Source organism: Eumetopias jubatus, unplaced genomic scaffold (genome assembly GCF_037043125.1).
Source record: "Eumetopias jubatus isolate StellerSeaLion01/CBP00866 unplaced genomic scaffold, mEumJub1_p1.0 scaffold_14, whole genome shotgun sequence".
NCBI lineage: Eukaryota > Metazoa > Chordata > Mammalia > Carnivora > Otariidae > Eumetopias > Eumetopias jubatus.
The window spans coordinates 64,748,283-64,768,916 of NW_028274820.1; the positions used below are offsets into that span (position 1 = coordinate 64,748,283).

General features: G+C 42.8%; 1 protein-coding gene across 2 annotated transcripts in view; it reads left to right on the forward strand.

The window, feature by feature from the left end:
* Nucleotides 1-20,634, forward strand: part of FKBP9 (FKBP prolyl isomerase 9) — a 39,521-nt gene that overhangs the window by 10,642 nt on the left and 8,245 nt on the right. For both annotated transcript variants that reach the window (XM_028092266.2, XM_028092267.2), the window contains exons 2-7: nt 1,223-1,368; nt 1,801-1,990; nt 2,660-2,805; nt 6,310-6,499; nt 12,886-13,031; nt 17,246-17,432. In XM_028092266.2, coding sequence (XP_027948067.1) covers nt 1,223-1,368; nt 1,801-1,990; nt 2,660-2,805; nt 6,310-6,499; nt 12,886-13,031; nt 17,246-17,432 — 1,005 coding nt within the window. The remainder of the gene's footprint in view (nt 1-1,222; nt 1,369-1,800; nt 1,991-2,659; nt 2,806-6,309; nt 6,500-12,885; nt 13,032-17,245; nt 17,433-20,634) is intronic.

Here is a 20,634-nt window from a genome sequence, read left to right on the forward strand (position 1 = left end):
CACTTTGAAAATTAAGAGAGAATTAAACCACCTGAAATCCCCTACTCATAGATTACCATTATTAATGTTTTTATGTATCACCTAGTGGATTTTTTCATATGCATCTATATATATAAATTCAAAATAGAATTATTTTATACTGTGGCTCTGTAATCCGCACTTCTCTATTACTATATATGTCCTTCTGTGCCAATGGATATAAATCTGGTATTTTTAAATGGCCATTGAGTGTTTTATTATATGACCTTGCCTTAAATGCAATCAGTGCCATACCTTTGAAATTTCTAAGTTATTTCCAGTGTTTCATTATTATAAACGAAGCCCTGTAGTTATTTTCTTAAACACAGTATTTGAAACTCTCTGGTTATCTCTGCTAGGTTTTTTTTTTTTTTTTTTTAATAGCCAAAATCCATGCCTTGGGCTTTTTTATATCCTCCAAAGCACCTAGCACAGTCTCCTAATAGGCAAACCCTTGTTGGATGCAGAATTTGACATTAAAAAGGATGAGAGCATGGATGTTGGCCACGGTTCCATTATTTATCTTTCAACCTAAGGCCATCACCAGCCAGCCTTTAAAATCACATATGTTTGTGATTTCAAGAACGTATCAGACTTCCCATTACCTGTAATAATTATAATAATAGTGACATAATTCTGAGGTTTTCTGAGCACTTTTCAGATTGTAATATCATATAGATCTTGGTGTATGTGCTGCCAAAGCGAGCACAGTAATATTGTATAGATCTTGGGAAGGCTATTATTGTTATTCCCATTTTGCGGTGGAGGAAACAATTTAAGAGAGTTTAAGTATCCTTTATGCTACACCATGCTGCATCTTTAACTTATAGACTTAAGGAAAGAAAAGAACAATCAAATATATATGTTAACTGGAGTGTTAGTATCTTATGTTGTTGGTTTTAAATGCTGATCACATAGAAATGGAATAAACTTTTTTAGTGGAAGTATTGGTAGCTACTTTGCAAAATGATATATATAAGGAGGGTTGCTTATCTAACTAGATTTCTTGGCAATGTTCAAAGTAATTAAAAAATTCCAACCAACGATGTACTGTTAGTGAAGACATTTCCTGTGTCAGTAAGTCCTCTACAGGCTGTTTTTGCTTTCCAGTGACCTCACTCTGTCCATGGGTACATTTTCACTGGTTTCACTAAGGGAAGGATTAACTTATACTTTTATTTTTCTCTACCTCTTGGGTCTTCAGCTATGACAGAGACTCCACTTTCAACGTGTTTGTGGGAAAAGGACAACTGATTGCAGGCATGGACCAAGCTCTGGTTGGGATGTGTGTAAATGAGAGGCGCTTTGTGAAGATCCCCCCAAAGCTTGCCTATGGAAGTGAAGGAGTTTGTAAGTTTTTGTTCCATGTTTGTAAACACATTTGCAGAAACAACCAGAACATTTGAAGGGTATTAGGTCAGGCAGATCAGAGAATCTTCAGAAGCTTTAAATTGAGGACAGTGAGAAGCAGTGAACACACACACACACACACACACACACACACAGCTAAAATTTCATCTTTGGTTCATTTCTTCTAGATATAAAAGAAGTTGTTATTAACACAGGTGAATTGAATGTCACCCTTGTTGAGAGGAAGACCATTTTTTCCTCATTTCTTTCCATTTTATTTGGAGGTAAGAGGGAGAGAACATGACCCATTTTGGAATTGTTCAGTGACTCCCTTGAACACCTGGGCAGCATCATAGGTGTTTATTCATCTGGCCTGAAAGGCAGCACAGTAAAGGCAGCAGCTTCTCAGTGTGAATTCTCTTTAATTTTTAGCTGGTGTGATCCCCCCAGATTCAGTTCTTCATTTTGATGTACTCCTGATGGACATTTGGAATTCTGAAGATCAAGTTCAGGTTCACACTTATTTCACACCTCCCAGTTGCCCTCGGACCATCCAGGTGTCTGATTTTGTAAGGTACCACTACAATGGAACGTTCTTGGATGGGACACTGTTTGATTCAAGGTATGTGCCGCCATTCCAAGTAATATCGGTGAAATGCCCCTTAGTTCCTTCTGTCTCCCCTGCTTTTTATGCTCGTGGAGAAACCAGAAGAGAGACTCTTCCCGATTTCCATTAATGTCAACTCCTTCACTCATGGCTTTTGGTTAATGTGTCATGCTCTGTAAAGCCAGAATCAAAATTTTAATATATTTTACAGAAACATAAGAACAGTGTTTATCTAAATTAACTGTCTTGGGAGCTCATCATTAAGCGAAGGGCCCTATTTCCAAGTAGTTTGATGCATTTTTTGGGTCCATTTTTATAGATTTCCCATGGAAGGAAGAGGGGAAGCCTGAATGTTTATGAAGTTATGGACAAGTGCTAAGAGTAAGGTGCTAAGCTAGAGAACAGTGAACCCTTAAGGCTTTCCTGTTGTTATAGTGTATTTGGTTAGATAGAGTAGCAGGCCTAGTTTTGTGAATCACTGTGAGTTAATTACATGATTTTCATTTCTTCTAACTTTGAGGACTTCTGCTGTCTTTGGGAACAAAGATCCAAAAATGCCTGTTGTCAGGGATAGGTATAGTTTCACTATTTAGATGATAAGTGGGTACCTAAAGCCTTATTGAGGAATGAGTTGGAAACACCCTCAGTAGCATGGAACTTTCCCCCTTTCTCATTGGTTTTCAGTCATAATCGCATGAAAACATATGACACATATGTGGGCATTGGCTGGCTGATTCCTGGAATGGATAAAGGGCTGTTGGGGATGTGTGTGGGGGAAAAGCGCATCATCACCATACCTCCTTTCCTGGCCTATGGAGAAGATGGAGATGGTAAGTCTTTCTCATTCTTCAAGCTACTTTCATCTGTCCTTATTTTTTTTTTTGAAATATTTTATTTATTTATTGTAAAATACTTTGTGTGTTTATTTAAGAGAGAGCGAGGGTGAGAGACCACAAGCAGGGGGTGCTGCAGAGGAAGTGGGAGAAGCAGACTCTCTGCTAAGCAGGAAGCCTGACTCAGGGCTCAATCCCAGGACCCTGGGATCATGACCTGAGCTGAAGGCAGACGCTTAACCCACTGAGCCACCCAGGCGCCCCTAAAGATTTTTTTTTTAAGATTTTATTTATTTATTTGAGAGAGAGAGAGACAAATAGTGACAGAGAGCATGAGCGGGGAGGAGAGGGAGAAGCAGGCTCCTCACTGAGCAGGGAGCCCGACGCGGGGCTCGATCCCAGGACCCCGGATCATGACCTGAGCCGAAGGCAGACGCCTAATGACTGAGCCACCCAGGCACCCCTAAAGATTTTTTTTTAAGTAATCTCCATACCCAGTGTGGGGCCCCACAACCCTAAGATCAGGAATTGCGTGCTCTTCTAAGCCAGCCAGTCGCCCCTCATCTGTCCTTATTTTTATTGCTGTGATGAATTCAACTTACCACATGAAACCTGCCAGACCTTTTGGTCTAGACTTGCACTGTCCAATAGAGTAGCCACTAGTGACATATGGCTCTTTATAGTTAAATTTAAAATAAACTAAAATTAAGTAAAATCTAAAATTCTATGCCTTAGCCACACTGCCACATTTCTTGTACTTAAGAGCCACATGTTGCCGAGGGCTACTATCCTGGGCAGTGCAGATACAGAGCATTTCCATCACTGTAGAAAGTTCCATTGGGCAGTGCTAGTCTAAATCATCTACCGTCTCATCACTGAATTGTGGAAACTTCCACTTATTCATGGTCATTGGCGTTCATAAGTAAAGCATCTGCCACTGCCTCATAAGCTGTAACCTTGGGCACCAGCCTCTCCCGCCTGCATTTTCCCATCTGTGAAATGAGATTTGAACTAGAAAGTCCAAAGGTTGGAGATCTCAAGGTAGAAATTTAGTATATGATGCCAGAATTGCCATCCGCCCCCCCCCCCCCGATTTGTACCTCCACGGTGGGTTTTACCTGTGACATTTGTTCCCTCTGGACAGATACAAAGCATCATGTTAGAAAAAAACATGAATTCAAACTAGTGTCCTTTTTGAAGGGAGAAAACAGAATATTGGCTGGTAAATGGAACTTCGCAGTTACTTATATTTTAATTTCAGGCGTTTTTAATCACACTGACAGGCTAACACAACAAGGAGAACCTTCTGGCATTTAAACAAGCAGGTATATGTAGTTAAGAATTAAAATGGAAACATGATGCATTTAAGTTTACTGACTGTGGTACCGGACTTAGAATAACCCTGACATAATGTTTTCCAGGCTATGTTTCCTGGTTCTGTATGTCTACAGAGCAGGAGGAGAGAGGAGGAAATGGGGCTCAGCCTTCTCCCCTGTCCACCTCCTCTTTTATTGCTGAGGATCTTCAGACAGTCCTTCAAAAAGCCAGGGCGGGGAGTCCTTGCTAAAAGAAAAATAAAATTTGAAAACAACTGCTGTAAATATGTCTTAATTCGCCCCTCCCCAAGACATGCTTTTATTCTGATTGATACTCTAGTGGTCTCATCCTTAGCCAGTGGAAGTTCATGTCCCTTGGCTCTTAAATCCTTCTGATGTCATCCAGATGCATACATCATACATAATAAAACTAGATGCCTGGCCTGATTTGAGGAATATAATTTATTTTAAATAAATACTTAATGCATTGAATATTTAAAATAGCTTATTTGAAATATTTATTATTTAATACTGTGCTCAGCTCTCCAGGTGTAACTGTGTTTGTTTGTTTATTTATTTAAGAGAGGATGGGGAGGGGCAGAGGGAGAGGGGGAGAGAGGGAGAGAGAATCTTTAGCAGGCTCCACACCCAGCACGAGCCCAACATGGGGCTTGATCTCACAACTCTTGAGATCATGACCTGAGCGAAAATCAAGAGTCAGACATTTAACTGACTGAGCCACCCAGGCGCCCCGGGTATAACTTTAAATAGGTGAATTGTATGGTATAGAAATTATATCATGATAAAGTTGTTATTTAAAAACCAAATATTCAATTAGTACATGATAATGCTAGAAAAATTTCAACTCTGGAGTAACTTTTAAGGCTTTCCTTTTTTCCTAAATTAAAAACTGCAGAAAAGCATAAAAGATTCATATTCTGTTACACACACACCCATACACACATTTTGGGGATTGACCACACCTTACATTCCAGAGGCTGACTCAGCAGCCACTTTCAGCAGATTTTGTTATTCCCCTGAGGGGAAGGGGAGGGGGTGGGCTCTGTCAAGGAGCCAATTGAAGGAACTCAGGCTTGATGTGCTGGGTCACTCACTTGCCCAGGCCTTCTCCTTTGCAAGGTATAACAAATTGCAGGTAAGAGTGTTGAGGTAGGTGGTTTGTCAGTTAACTTCCTTTATCTCAAAGGACTGGATTGAGTTATTTATTGCTTGATGTTGATCTTTGCTTGAGGAGCTAGTACCCAATAATCTCTTCATGTAGATGATCATTTTGCAGATATTCACGAAGTCCCCACTGCGGGAGCATCCAAAAGAAGCAGTACCATCCAGAAGTGAGATAGAAGCAATTTGAGGACTTATATTTTGCATTGTGGGTGCCATTTTTTCCCTCTTAGCTGGCTTTAATTTTATTTATATCTTGTTTTGGATGTACTTAATAAATTGAATTTTGCATTTTGCCTTTTCAAAAAAATTGGGCTGTTGGTTACAAAGAACAAGTCTGTGTAGTATTCTGTAGAACCAGGTCCAAGGTTTAGAATTTATGCCTTTAAATGTCTGATTTGCATTTGTACACAAACAGGAACCCACAGAGGCATGTATTTAGGTTTGCATGTGGGTGCATAACCACCCACATAGAGCCTTGATTTGCCAGCACAAGCATAGAAAATATGGTTGTAGTAGTCTCTCACATGTCATTAATACTGGTTTGCTCCTTTTTCTGAAGAAGTCAGGCTTCAGAACATATCCACCAGCTCATGGTTGGGCACCATGGACACAATGGTGACAGAACATAGTTGGACACCAGGGGGGACCACCCAGCATGTGAAAGAACATTTATTTCCTTGACTTGGAAACTTCAAGGAATGGGTAACACCAACACGGTGGGAGTTGAGTTGTTGTTAAAAGTACTTCCAAGGGGGCACCGGGGTAGCTCCGTCTGTTAAGCATCTGCCTTCGGCTCAGGTCATGATGCTGGGGTTCTGGGATCGAGCCCTGCATCAGGCTTCCTGCTCAGCAGGGAGCCTGCTTCTCCCTCTGCCTGCCCGCTCCCCCTGCTTGTGCTCTCTCTCTCTCTCTGACAAATAAACAAATAAAATCTTAAAAAAAAAAAGTACTTCCTAAATCTTGTGTCCTGATTTCATCATCTTCCTTCATTCTCCTCTAGGGAAAGACATTCCTGGACAGGCATCCCTGGTGTTTGATGTTGCATTACTGGACCTCCATAACCCCAAGGATGGCATTTCCATTGAGAATAAGGTAGTCCCAGAAAACTGTGAGCGGCGAAGTCAAAGTGGGGACTTTCTCAGGTATCATTACAATGGCACCCTTCTGGATGGCACCTTCTTTGATTCCAGGTAAGGAAACAACTGGAGCCTTCACTCATCAGAGCGTCTTATTAAATACAGTCTACCTCTGGCTGGACCATGATCTGAATATTCTGTCAATGCTGATTTGTAGTTAGTATTTTCATCTCTAACATAGCTTTGTTTTCTGACATTGAATTCCTTTAGAGGCTGTTAGAATGGTCTCCTTCTTGGGGTCTGTGGGATATAAGTCTACAGGAAAACAGGAGACTCAGCCTCCCCTCCCACTGTCCCCTACAACTGTGCTCCACTATCCAAGTATGAAGCCAGCTATGACATCCAGGATAGGAAGTGGCCAGAACTGAGGTCCAGGTGGTAGTATGAGAACAGAACAGACTTGGTGCCAGGAACCCTGGGTTCTCATCCTGGTGTGTGGTGACTTTGGACAGTGTTTGACCTTCCTGAACTTCAGTGTGTGTGTGTGTGTGTGTGTGTGTGTGTGTGTGTGTGTGTGTGTGTGTGTGTGTGTGTGTGTGTGTGTAATATTTTATTTATTTATTTGACAGAGAGCGAGAGAGGGAACACAAGCAGGGGGAGGGGGAGAGGGAGAAGCAGGCTTTGCGCCGAGCAGGGAGCCGTGTGTGTGTGTGTGTGTGTGTGTGTGTGTGTGTGTGTGTGTGTTGTGTTTAATATTTTATTTATTTATTTGACAGAGAGCGAGAGAGGGAACACAAGCAGGGGGAGGGGGAGAGGGAGAAGCAGGCTTCGCGCCGAGCAGGGAGCCCCATGTGGGGCTCCATCCCAGGACCCTGGGGTCATGACCTGAATCGAAGGCAGATGCTTAACCAGTGTCCCCCCCCCCCATAATTGGTACCTTTCTCAGAGATGGTTAAAGAGATAAGGTATGTAAAGAGTGCTCTGTGAACTTCAAAGGCTACTGGAGGAGATGGGTTGTGTGCTTTCAGCTTCCTTCCTGATGCTGCAGAGGTGAATTACCATGCCTCTGTTGTTATTCACAGTCCTGTTTTGCTTCTGAGCCTTCGCTTGCAGTTGTGCAGGTGGCTGGAGCAGGCAGCTTGCTCTGTCTTGGTCTTTCAAGTGGCATGAACTCTTTGGAAACCACCTCTTCAGCTTCCTATGGAGCAAACAGGTAGTGACAGCAATCTACCTGTCTCTCTGAAACTGTAGACTTCTGATTTCTTCTGTCATCCAAAAACAGTACAGAAGAATTTTTATATGGTATTATTTGGTCGAATAATGTATCTTTCCTATTCTTAGGGTGTCTTCTTTTACAATTTTCATTTGATTTTGGGGGAAAAAAGTAATAGTCACATGATTCAAAATTAAAACTAAGTGTGTATTAAGATATGTCCTATTACCCACCCCTGCCTACCTCACATCTCCCTCTCTCCTAGCCACTTGGAATTAACTGCTTTCATTTATGTATGTATGTAAGCTTTACACCCAATGTGGAGCCTGAACTCATGACCCTGAGATCAAGAGTTGCACACTCAGCTGACTGAGCCAGCCAGGCACCCCTAAAATTAACCACTTTTCTTAATAAGTTTCTTTTTTATTCTTCCACTGTGTGGATTTTTTTTTTTTAAGATTTTATTTATTTATTTGACAGAGAGACAGCGAGAGAGGGAACACAAGCAGGGGGAATGGGAGAGGGAGAAGCAGGCTTTCTGCTGTGCAGGGAGCCCGATGTGGGGCTCGATCCCAGGACTCTGGGATCATGACCTGAGCTGAAGGCAGACGCTTAACAACTGAGCCACCCAGGCGCCCCTGTGTGGATTTTTTTCTAATGCAGATATAAACAACTACAGATGTTATCTTATTTTCTCCCCTTTATAGTAGTATATAGTATATAGAATACACTACTCTGCCTCTTGCTTTTTTTTTCACCTTGGGATTTTTCCATATTAGTATATAAAGAGACAGCTCAGGTCTTGATCTCAGGGTTGTGAGTTTAAGCCCCCCATTGCACTCCATGCTGGGCATGAAGCCTACTTAATAAAAAATACATACATACCTACATACTTGTATGTCTACATATGTACATACATATATATATATACACACACACAGAGAGAGAGAGAGAGAGGGAGAGAGAAATTATTTATTTTTTATGTCTGCATAGTGTTTCATTGGGTGAATATTCCAAATTTAACTATTCCCCTACTGATGAACATTTGAGTTGTCTTTACTCTTTTTCTGTTACAGAAAACATTCAGTGTGTGTGTGTGTTATTACTTGTTACTTGGTGAGCTCGGTTCTGTCCATTCCCTGGAATTCTATTAATTATATTAAATTAATTAATTAAAATGAAAAAAATCTAATTAAAAGACCATTTTTTTCTAGTGTACACCGGATTTCTTTCCATATTAAAGGAACCACAGGGTGCCCAAGTGGCTCAGTCGGTTGAGTGTCCGACTCTTGATTTCAGCTCAGGTCATGATCTCAGGGTCGTGAGATCAAGGCCCAGCTCAGGCTCTGTGCTCAGCGGGGAGTCTGCTTGAGATTCTCTGTTTCCTTCTCCCTCTGCCCCTCCCTCTGCCTTCTCTCTGTCTCTCTCTCTCAAATAAATAAATCTTTTTTTTTAAGATTTTATTTATTTGAAAAAAAAAAAGATTTTATTTATTTGATAGAGCACAAGCAGAGGGAGAGAAAGGGAAAAGTAGGTTCCCTACTGAGCAAGGAGCCCAATGTGGGACTCGATCCCAGGACACTGGGATCATGACCCGGGCCAAAGGCAGCTGCTTAACCAACTGAGCCACCCAGGCATCCCTAAATAAATAAATCTTAAAAAAAAAAAATAAATAAAGGAACCACAATTTTATTAGGTTTTAAAAAAGCTTTCCATTTTAGTGCATTGGGATCTAATCCATCCTGATAGCTATGTAATATCCTATTATATGGATTTGCCTTAATTTAGGTAATCAATCCCAACTGTTTTCTACCTTTTGTTATTGAAGTGTAGTTGACATACAGAGTTATATTAGCTTCAGGTGTACAACCTAGTGATTCAGCAATTCTACACGTTGCTCAGTGCTTATCATGATACATAGAGTCACCACCTGTTGTTTTCTTTTTTTTTTAAGATTTTATTTATTTATTTAATTGACAGAGAGAGAGCGTGAGAGGGAACACAAGCAGGGGGAGTGGGAGAGGGAGAAGCAGGCTTCTGGCTGAGCAGGGAGCCTGATGCGGGGCTCGATCCTAGGACCCTGGGATCATGACCTGAGCCGAAGGCAGACGCTTAACCAACTGAGCCACCCAGGTGCCCCACCACCTGTTGTTTTCTACCTTTCGACATTCTAAGTAGGGCTGCAGTAATTATTTTTGCAGCTAAATCTATGTAAGATTGTTTCCTTGGGATAGATTTCTAGAAGAATCTCTGGGTCAAAGGTTACTTGTATTTTTATAGTTTTTGATATATACAATGAAATTGTTCTCAGGGAAGGTTTTATTCCCCATCACTGTCTAAAAGTGCTCCATTCCCTCAAACTTGGTAACACTGAGAATCATTTTTAAATTATTTTTGCCAATTTATAGGAGAAAAATGGAACCTTATAGTTTTAATCTGAATTTCTTGATTGCTGTTGAGGTTGAAATTGTTTCAGATGTTTATTACTAGACCATTTGTATATCTTCTTTTGTGATTTATCTGTTGTATCTTTTGCCTGTTTTTATGTTGAAGGTATTAGTATTTGTCCTTTCCTTATCGATTTGAATATATGAAGACCTCTGTACATTAAAAATAGTAACCCATTGATGACTGTATATTATCAAAAGCATATTCTGTGTTTATTTGCATTTTTATTTTGTTTATTGTGGTTTTGGACCTATTTAAATGTAAACTTTTTATGTTGTTAAATACATTTACCTTCTCCTTTATGGTTTCCTTTATTCTTATATAAATTATTGTATATTCTGTCTTTGGGGACTTGCTAAAAATAAAAAATCTGTTCGCCTAGAGTATGTAAACATTTGTTTATATTTTCCTCAAGCCCCTTTAATGGTTTTACATTTTTATCCTTTTAAAATATTCTTTATTAAAATTTCTGTTTTAAAAAATATTATGTTCTTGGGTGCCTGGCTGGCTCAGTTGTGGTAGAGCATGTGACTCTTGATCTTGGGGTTGTGATTTCAAACTCCATGTTGGGCATAGAGCCTACTTAAAGAAAAGTAGTAGGTTCTTATTGTGTAAGTGAAACAATACAAAGATGTATAATAAAATATAATAATTTCCTATTAGCCCCTTTAGCCCCCTGAGGTAAATATTAATAACCTTCCACAGTGTCTCTCCATGTTCATAAATCTTTCATGTTTAAATCTTCAATCCATCTGGAATTTATTGTGGTATTCAGTGTGACAATAAGGATCTAACTTTATGTTTTTCCAGATGGCTAGCTAGTTTTTCAAACACCCTTTACTGAAAACTATTTTTCCCTTGTCTAAAATGTGACTTTTTTTTTTTTGGAAGATTTAAAATTTTTTTTTTTAAGATTTATTTGTCAGAGAGAGTGCGCGCACACAAACGGAAAGGGGCAGGCAGAGGGAGAAGCAGGCCCCCTGCTGAGCAGGGAGCCTAATGCAGGGCTCGATCCCAGGACCCCGGGATCATGACCTGAGCCGAAAGCAGACACTTAACCGACTGAGCCACCCGGGCGTCCCAAGATTTTAATTTTTTTAAAGTAATCTCTATACCCAATGTGAGGCTCAAACTCAAGTACTTCTCTCTCCACAGGGAGCCAGTGTTTTTAATTTCATAGGTCTTCTGCACATATACAGTGAAGTACTTACATTCTCTCAGTTTAATTTTTTACAGGAATGAGAGCTTGCTATATCCTGTACCTTCCAAACAGCATTTTTAAGTTTTGTGTTTTTTTTTAAAGATTTTTATTTATTTATTTGACAGAGAGAGACACAGTGAGAGAGGGAACACAAGCAGGGGGAGTGGGAGAGGGAGAAGCAGGCCTCCTGCAGAGCAGGGAGCCCAATGCGGGGCTCGATCCCAGGACCCCGGGATCATGACCTGAGCCGAAGGCAGACACTTAATGACTGAGCCCCCCAGGCGCCCCGTTTTTTTTTTTTTTTTAAGTAATCTCTACCACAATGTGGGGCTCAAACCCATGACCCTGAGATCAAGAGTTGCATGCTGTCCTGAGTCAGCCAGGTGCCCCCAAAACATCATTTTATTTATTTATTCATTCATTCATTCATTTAAAAAATTTACTTATTTATGTTAGAGAGAGCGAACACAAGTAGGGGAGGGGCAGAGGGAGAAAGAGAAGCAGACTTCTTGGCTGTGTTCTCATCCTGGCCTTCCTGGCGCATGTGAGGGGCTGAGGGCTGGAACTCCACAACGTGGGGGAAAGGGTATTTCTCCATAGCCTCTTCTGGTGGGCTCTGTAGATGATCGGCTTCCTGGGTGAGGAGAATCATCTGTTATTGTCATTTTTTACGGCCCTCGGCTTTGTGTTTGGTGTCTGAGGGCTACTGAGGAGGGAGAGCCCCTCACAGCTCAGTCTTTTCATCCCCCTGGCCCCACTCGGCTGGCCATCGTCTCTGAGGCAGTCATCCTCTGGCTGTGTTTGAGGTAATGGTGGAACGGACTGGCTCTTTCAGGACAGGCTTTTTGCCACATGAGTGCAGATCACTGTGGTTCAGACTTGGTAGTAGACGTGGCATATTAAGTTTTATTATTTTATTCTAGAAACATCTGGCTTTGGGGAGTTGATTTCTGTCCTCACCAAACTCACAGGAATCAGATTCAATTGGCAGTTTATACAAAGGCTGGATCTCTCCCCTGAGCAGAATGCTTGGGCCTCCTGCCAGTGGCACTTGGGAAACCCAAGTAACTCACCAGAAGGTGGCTTGGTGAGCAGGGATTACAGTAGGAAGAGTCATCCAGGCTCTGGTAGGGACTGCAGAGTTGAATTGCTCTCTGTATTTGTGTTACTTTTATGGCAATCCAAATATTCTGTCTCATATATACAGATATTCTCTTCTTTAGATACTGGAGACATTGTCCTTGTGACAGATTCTTAGTTTCTAATAAGGGCCACCCCGGATGCTTTTTGCATTAACTTGACCCGGTTACCAAGCACAGTCCAATGTATAGTAGCTGCATTTCTGTGTGGTTGCTTCTTGTCACGTGCTTCCCATCCATAACCTGACCAAGCCAGAGGGATGGAGGGCTTGTTTCTGGGAGTGTTTTTGTACACGGCCGCTCCCACTCTGTGTGTGTGAGTTCTTGGGAATGTCGGTCTCAGGGGAGCACGTTTCCAGGCTGTGTCCTCACTTTCTAAGTTTCAGCCTATTCCAGGGTCTGGAGTGCTCTGCCTTCCTGTTGCCTTGTGATGCCAACTAACGTACCCAGCTGCTGTGGTGTTGGTTGTGAGGAACCTCTTTCTTTCCTTCTTTTCTAGCTACTCACGGAACCGCACCTTTGACACGTACATTGGGCAGGGCTACGTGATTGCTGGCATGGATGAAGGTCTACTGGGTGTTTGCATCGGCGAGAAGCGGAGGATTGTGGTCCCCCCTCATCTCGGCTATGGAGAGGAAGGAAGAGGTGAGTGCCGGCAGCTTCCAAGCAATCAGGGCTTCTTGAGGGCCCAAATGTGGAAGCTGAAGTCCCACTAAAGACTTGAATGTCCAAATAGCTTTGGTTTCTAGAAATGGTCTATTCTTTCCTCTTGTCTCCACTGCCCATTTTCCTATTTGAAAATTCTTAGACCTACGCCAAAGTTGAAAGAACTGTGAGATGAACTCTTAGATTCATCAACTGTTAACATCTTGCTGTGTTTATTTTCTCCAATTACATTTTTTGTTTGTTGTTGTTGAGCCATTTGAACGTATATTGCAAACCTCCCCCTTTTTGTCTTTTGTTTTTTAACAGTTTTATTGAGGTATAATTTATATGCCATAAAATTTACCCGTTTTAAGTGTACAATTCAGTGACTTTTAAAGATTTATTTATTTATTTTAAAGAGAGAGAGAGCATGAGCTGGAGGGGTAGAGGGAGAGGGAGAGAGAATCTCAAGCAGACTCCATGCTGGGCACAGAGCCCAACACAGGGCTCGATCCCGCAACCCTCAGATCGTGACCTGAGCAGAAACCAAGAGTCGGATTCTTAACCAACTGCACCACCCAGGCATCCCCAATTCAGTGACTTTTAGTAAATGTAGTGAGTTGGGTAACCATCACCCTAACCCGATTTTAGAACACTTTTGTCACTCTAATAGCAAACCGCCTTTTATTTTGTTTATTTATTTTTAAAAGATTGTATTTATTTGTCAGACAGAGCACAAGCAGGGGGAGCGGCAGGCAGGAGAAGCAGGCTTCCCGCTGAGCAAGGAGCCCAATGAGGGACTTGATCCCGGGACCCTGGGATCATGACCTGAGCTGAAGGCAGATGCTTAACTGTCTGAGCCACCCAGGCATCCCAGCAAATCCCCTTTTAAACATTATACAAATGATACATGTTGACTTTAGAAAAAAGAAAATACAGATAATGAAAGAAAATAAAAATCTCCCATAATCCCATCATGCAGGAATAAACATTGGTGTGATGTGGTAGCGGAATAGCAGCCCCAAAAGATGTCCCCTTCCTATCCCCAGAACCTGTGAATATGTTAACTCACATAGTGGAAGGGATTTTGCAGATGTGATTAATGTGAGGATCTTGAGATGGGGAGATTATTCTGGATCATCCAGGTGGCCTTGATGTACTTACAAGAGCCTTTGTAAGAGGGAAGCAGGAGGTCAGAGAGAGGAGAAAATGCTAAGTTGCTGGCTTGGAAGTTAGTTGGAGGAAGGGGCTACAGGTTAAGGAATGAGGGCAGCTACAGGGAGCTGGAAAAGGTGAGGAAACAGATTCTACCTCGAAGCCTCCAAAAGGAATGCATCCCTGCCAACACCTTGAATTCAGACTTTTGACCCTCCAGAGTTATGAGAATAAATCTGCATTGCTTTAAGCCACCAAATTTGTGGAAATTTGTTATAGTAACAATAGGAAACTAATACAACCATGAAGTGAAAATACACATCCACCTACACTAATAAATACAATAAATTCTTTTTCTTTTCCTTTTAAGTAAACTCTACCCCCAGTGTGGGGCTCAAACTTTCCACCCCGAGATCAAGAATCTCATGGTCTACTGACTAGGCCAGCAAGGTGCGCCATTAAGTTTCTGATCTGTAAAGCCACACCAGTTCACAGCTTACGACATATTCAACAGGCCTTGCTTCATGTCCTGTTTGTCTGTGTCTTGATGCTCCGTTGTTTTGTATCCTGTAAACTTCTACTCAAATACATACAGAAATAGACAAATACTTTCTGAGTATTCGTGTTTTGCTAAGCCCTCAGGATTAATCCTTCGTTTCTCTAAATATATTAATGGAAAACATTTGCTTAAATTATTTTTTTCCTTTTGGCTTTCTATCAAGTATGAGACAGAGCTCTGCAAAGCATTATATAAGGCTCTGGGAAACATCCGAATGCTCATAAATTCTGTGGGTATGAGGCTGCTTTGTCCCAAACCATATGTTGTTCTGGGGGCAGAGACACTCTGACAGGTACCACCCGGGTGCTCTTGCACAGGGGCGGAGGTGGGGGGCACCTCTTTCTTCTTTGGATTAGTGTCTCCCTGGCCTCTGTGGGTTTTGCATAGGACTTAATGCTAATCCTTCAGGGACTGACCCCAGAAGGGTGTCAGGACATGGAGGACATACCACAGGGCCAAGCACATAGTAAACATTCAATAAATATTTGTGGAAGGAGTGAAATGCTGGGCTCCCCATGGGGTTCTCCAGCTCCATTCTTGGCATTTCATTTTATTGAGGCCATTTTTCCCCCTGCGGGGTTAGTGGAAGGGAGGGTGTAGGCCTTCTGGAAAGGCTCTGGCCCTCTGCTGTCTACTCTGTTCCACAGGGTCCACTCTGAAATTAGGATGCTTGGCTGTGTTTGTAGCCCTGAAGGGGAGAATGGATTCTGTCCGAGGCGCTGTGGAAGCCTTGCTTCCTCGTTTTCTGTTCCCCAGTTTCCAAATTACCTTCTAAGCACTCTAAGATTGGGAATATAGGATTATCATGAGAATTAAATAAATCAATACATAGAAAGCACCTAGAAGTGTGCTTGGTACTTAATAAGCACCCGCTGTGCGTATGTGTGTGTGTGTTAGAGAGAGCAGCCAAGAAACAGACAGAAAAATAAGTGGCAGGGATGGGGGGCTGTAGGTGTTCACAGTCTGAATTCTTTCTGGAGCTGTGCTGTTTTCTTGAACAAGGTCTGTCTGAGTTGGTTTTCTTATCTGTAAAATGCTAATGAAAGTATTATACATCCTTGATTCTAAGTAACACTAATTTTTATTTATTTATTTTAAAGATTTTATTTGTTTATTTGACAGAGAGAGAGAGAGAGAGAGAACACAAGCAGGGGGAGTGGCAGGCAGAGGGAGAAGCAGGCTCTCTGCTGAGCAGGGAGCTGGACATGGGGCTCGATCCCAGGACCCTGAGATCATGACCCGAGCTGAAGGCAGCCACTTAACTGACTGAGCCACCCAGGCGCCCCTAAGTAACACTAATTTTTTAAAAACGATTTATTTACTTATTTTGGAGAGAGAGCACACCTGCAAGCTGGGGGGGGGGCGGGGAGGGGCTGAGAGAGAACGAGAATCTCAAGCAGACTCCTCGCTGAGCGTGGAGCCCTAAGTGGGGCTCGATCCTACAACCCATGAAAGCATGACCTGTGCTAAAACCGAGTCAGATCCTTAACTGACCAAGCCACCCAGGCGCCCCGTAAGTAATACTATTTACAAAGATTTTACATTTAAGCTTCTCTGAAATGGTCTAGGGGTGTGTTTAACCACGGATGCATATGTTTAAGGTGTCCCCCTGCCCCTCTCCGGCCCCCTGAGAAGTGGTCATTAAATTCATGGAGCATCTGCTAATCCTGGATTTATGGTAATCCCCCACAAGGTAGCTGCAGGGATTTAATGAGAGAGTGTAGGGGCGCCTGGCTGGCTCAGTCGGCAGAGCATGCGGCTCTTGATCTTGGGGTTGGGAGTTCAAGCTCCCATTGGGTGTGGAGATTACTTAAAAATAAAATCTTCAAAAACATGAGAGTGTATGTGAAAAATACCCTTGTAAACTGTAAAACATTATTCAGATGTGAGGTAATGTTTTTAAAAGTGGAGATGATGGAAAAGAAAAGTATACTAATTTTGTGTAGATGAGATAGGGTGTGTTGTAAAAGTACTTTTATCAGTTGTTAGGTGTACTATATCATAAGGGGTGTATATGGGCCAGTTTTGGCTAGGAGTTTCTCCCCTGTGAAGTTTCTGTTATTTTAGTTTCTCTTGCACAGTGATGGGGGACTGGAGTGACTTTTCACTCTGCAGCAGATTTTCTCATCTTTCCTCTTCTGCAGGAGCCAGGTGAGCCTTAATGTGGCTGAGTTTAGTTTCCTCATCTGTGAGGAACTCAGCCATACATCTTTCAAGCTCAGTGATCCCATGGGCAGTAGCTGTCCTCTTGAATTGTAGTCCAAACTCTGTTCTTAACTGACTGCGTGACCCTGGGCAAATCTGTGCCTCAGTTTCCTCATGAGGGTCAGGTTACTTCTAATGGCCCTTCCAGCTTCAGTTTCCCAGTATTCTCTAGGTTTTCCTGTCTAGGTCTCCCGTGTTTCTCACTGGAGGTCTGCGGGGACATCCCTGGTGACACTGGGGAGGTACGCGTGCTACCGCTTGGAGGACTCATTAATTTCCTGTGTCTGACCTTTAGGGAACATCCCTGGTTCAGCCGTGCTGGTGTTTGACATCCATGTGATTGACTTCCACAACCCTTCCGACTCCATCAGCATCATCTCCCACTACAAGCCCCCTGACTGCTCCGTGCTGAGTAAGAAGGGGGATTACCTCAAGTATCACTACAATGCCTCGCTTCTGGATGGGACTCTGCTGGATTCCACGTAAGGGCCACTGGGGACAGTAGGGGCATAAGCCTGGAGGATAACAGCCATAGGTTCCCAGGATTCTCCTTTGCTTTTCATCAGGTCCTGGTTGAGAGCTTTTTTCTCCATGCTTCCTCACTGTGAAATTGTCTTTCTGAAAAACAGATGTCATCTTCTGACTGCTGTCTTTAAAAATTAACCCACAGCTACATCACAAGCTCTGCAGTCTGGCACATCAGGCTGTATTTGTCAGCTCTGCTCTGCTTGACTGATCTCATTTTCTGTTAGGGCCCATTTTTTTGCCTCATAGAGCTGCCATGTGCAGTGGTGCAAGATGTGCACTGCTTAAACCCTTCCTTCTGGCCAACTTCTGCCCAGGCTAAAATGTCCTCCCTTTTTGCAAAGTCTTTCCTTAATTCCTAGGAAGAATCAGCTGCTCCCACTTCTGTGTCTCATAATGTTTTAAGTTATTATTTTTATTAGCAAAACGTATTTATTTTTGTTTCTGTCTCTCTTGCTGGTCTGAATACCTTAGAGAAACCCAACATGTTTATTCATATTTTCATTCCTTACACCTAGCCTAGAGCATAGCACAAAGAGAGCATTTTATTTTTACTTATTTATTATTATTTTTTAAAGATTTTATTTTTATTTATTTGACAGAGAGAGACACGGCAAGAGAGGGAACACAAGCAGGGGGAGTGGGAGAGGGAGAAGCAGGCCTCCCGCCGAGCAGGGAGCCCGATGCGGGACTCGATCCCAGGACCCTGAGATCATGACCTGAGCCAAAAGCTTAACGACTGAGCCACCCAGGCGCCCCAAGGAAGAATTTTATAAATGTTAATTGATTGAGATGAATCTGAAATATTATTAGTAGGAATCAACAGTATAAACTAGTATCATTGGCCAATTTTGGTAAAAAGGAGCTTGCTTCTTATGTTTCTGAGTCTTTTTTAAATGTAATTGTAAGTAAAATATTCTCTTCTCTGGGAAAGAAACATTTTCAGCCTTCCCTTATATGTCTATATAAGTATATCCATTTTCGTACTGAGCCTGACTTAGATTCCTAAGTTTGGACTGGGGAGAAAGAAGGGCTTCATATAAATATGTGTTGCTGCATTTATGCTGCATGAGGAGGGCCTTCTCTCCCTCCCACCTGCCCCTCTCTGGTGACATTGTTGAAGGGGGGCGGCTGGCAAGAGCCAGACATGGAGACGGAGCCCTAAGGACATGTTCTTCAGAGCATTCTCTCTGGTGCTACGAGATCCTGTATTTTAATGCATTTAGTGTTTTTCTAAAATGTGTTGATTATTAAAAGCATCACTTTATGTATCTCTAAGAAAAAAAACGCTGCCCCCAAATTAACATGCTGCTAATCATAAAGTGTATCACAATTACAGAGATGTTAAAATGTGAAAGTATGTGCGTTATAGAATCAATGAACTATGTACTAGCTTCCGGAGCTCAGATTTACAAGGACCTGCTTTACAGCAAACCTCCTTGCATTAATATTAGAAGCCTTTGGAGGGCAGCGTAGAAGAAGCATGGCTTGTTGCTTGGGGGATCAAGTGAGCTTGGGGTCCACAAGTTTAGAATAGTCTGTAAGGTCAATGGCTTGCTGTCACTGCTCTTGCTAATGTTCATGTTCTTGTCTGGTGCTCTTACTCTGGGGCGGGGGTGAGGGGAAGTGGGGGTGGAAAATGAACAAAGGAATTGCTTCTCAGTGGGTTCAGGATATGCTTCTCGTGGAGGGTGGGGAGAATCAGCCTTCCTGCCTTCTAATGTTTGGTGGATTCATAACATTCCTGCAGAGTCTCCAGGAGCCACGTGATGTTCCTTCCTCTTATCAGACTCCATTCTAGACCATGGGAGTCATTTGTGTTCCGTGTAAATCTGCACTGAAGAGTAACATCTGGCATCCCCGCTGCTCTGTTCTGGGTGTAAGCTTCAGAATAATGGGAAAATAGGATGTATGGTGGGTGTTTGCCTCCTGTGTGTGGGAGAGGAAGATGAGACTGCTCCCACCCCAAGCCTTCCACGGGCTCTGTAAACAAGGAGGCGGGTGACGCTGTGGGCACCTCTCATCAGCACAAGATACGCCGGCTGCTGAGAGGATGGAGGGGAAATGTGGGCGAAGAGCCAGAGAGGGTGGCCTGCAAGTGGGCAGCAGGAGGCTTGCAGTGGATGGGAAGCCGGGGAGGCGGAGAAGGAACGAGGAGAATGTCGGAGAACAACTGGCAATCAATCAATCAATAATAAATAATAAATAATAAATATAAATAAATAAATAAATAAATAAATAAATAAATAAATAAATAAATAGTTGATCCGAGGAAGAGGAATTAGTGGGGCATTCGGAGGTGATACATGAAAGCACAATGTTTGTGTGTGTTTATATTGGCCTCAGAGCAGAAGAATAAACCTTTGTTATTTGACGACTAAATGAGGTTTTGACTATTCTGTAAGGCTTGGAAACGGAGTAGTCCCATGGGAGGTCCCCAGGGTCCCTGGAGGAAGGCAGTGTGCGGGTGTCTCTGTGCTGCTGACAAAGGAGGAATTGTGTGGGAGGCGGGACAGAGGACATCCTGCTCCCTCCCACAGGCCTTGGGCCAAGGCAGCCTGTGCCAGAGTTGGCTTTGTTTTGGTTTCGTCCCAGGTAGGACAAATGCAAACCCTGTTTTGGTTTGTGGGTGCCTCACAACCAGCCTGGGCCTGGGAACCAGTTTCAGAAGGGAAGGTGGCGGTAGCCCTGCCCCCAGGGCAGGCTGGGAAGCCTGATGAGGGGAAGTGACCCAAAGGGGCTGTGCCTTCCATGCTGTCGCCACCTGGTGACGGGCATCAAGGGGACTCCGAGATACCGGGGAGGCTTTTCTTCCTCGCTGTTGAAGAATAGCTCCATTGTTCGTCTTTAGGAAGTGGTAGAAAGCAGTAGTGCCATGCGTTTGGGAAGAGATTTATTTTCAGTAGCAACCGAGGTGATGGAGCCCCAACTTTCATTTATGTGGATTTCCCCGGGACGGTGGACATCAAGGATAATTTCAACCATGGCTCAAGTTAAACTTTCAGTTACTTTTCTAAAGTCAAGAACTATTACAGACATAAGCACTTCACACCCTCAAGGCCATCCACTTACTGAGCTCTTTATGCTTGTTCTCCTGGCTGCCAGCAGACTTATTATTTACTCTTTAGAAGAACACCCCTGTGAGATGGCTCTTACTGT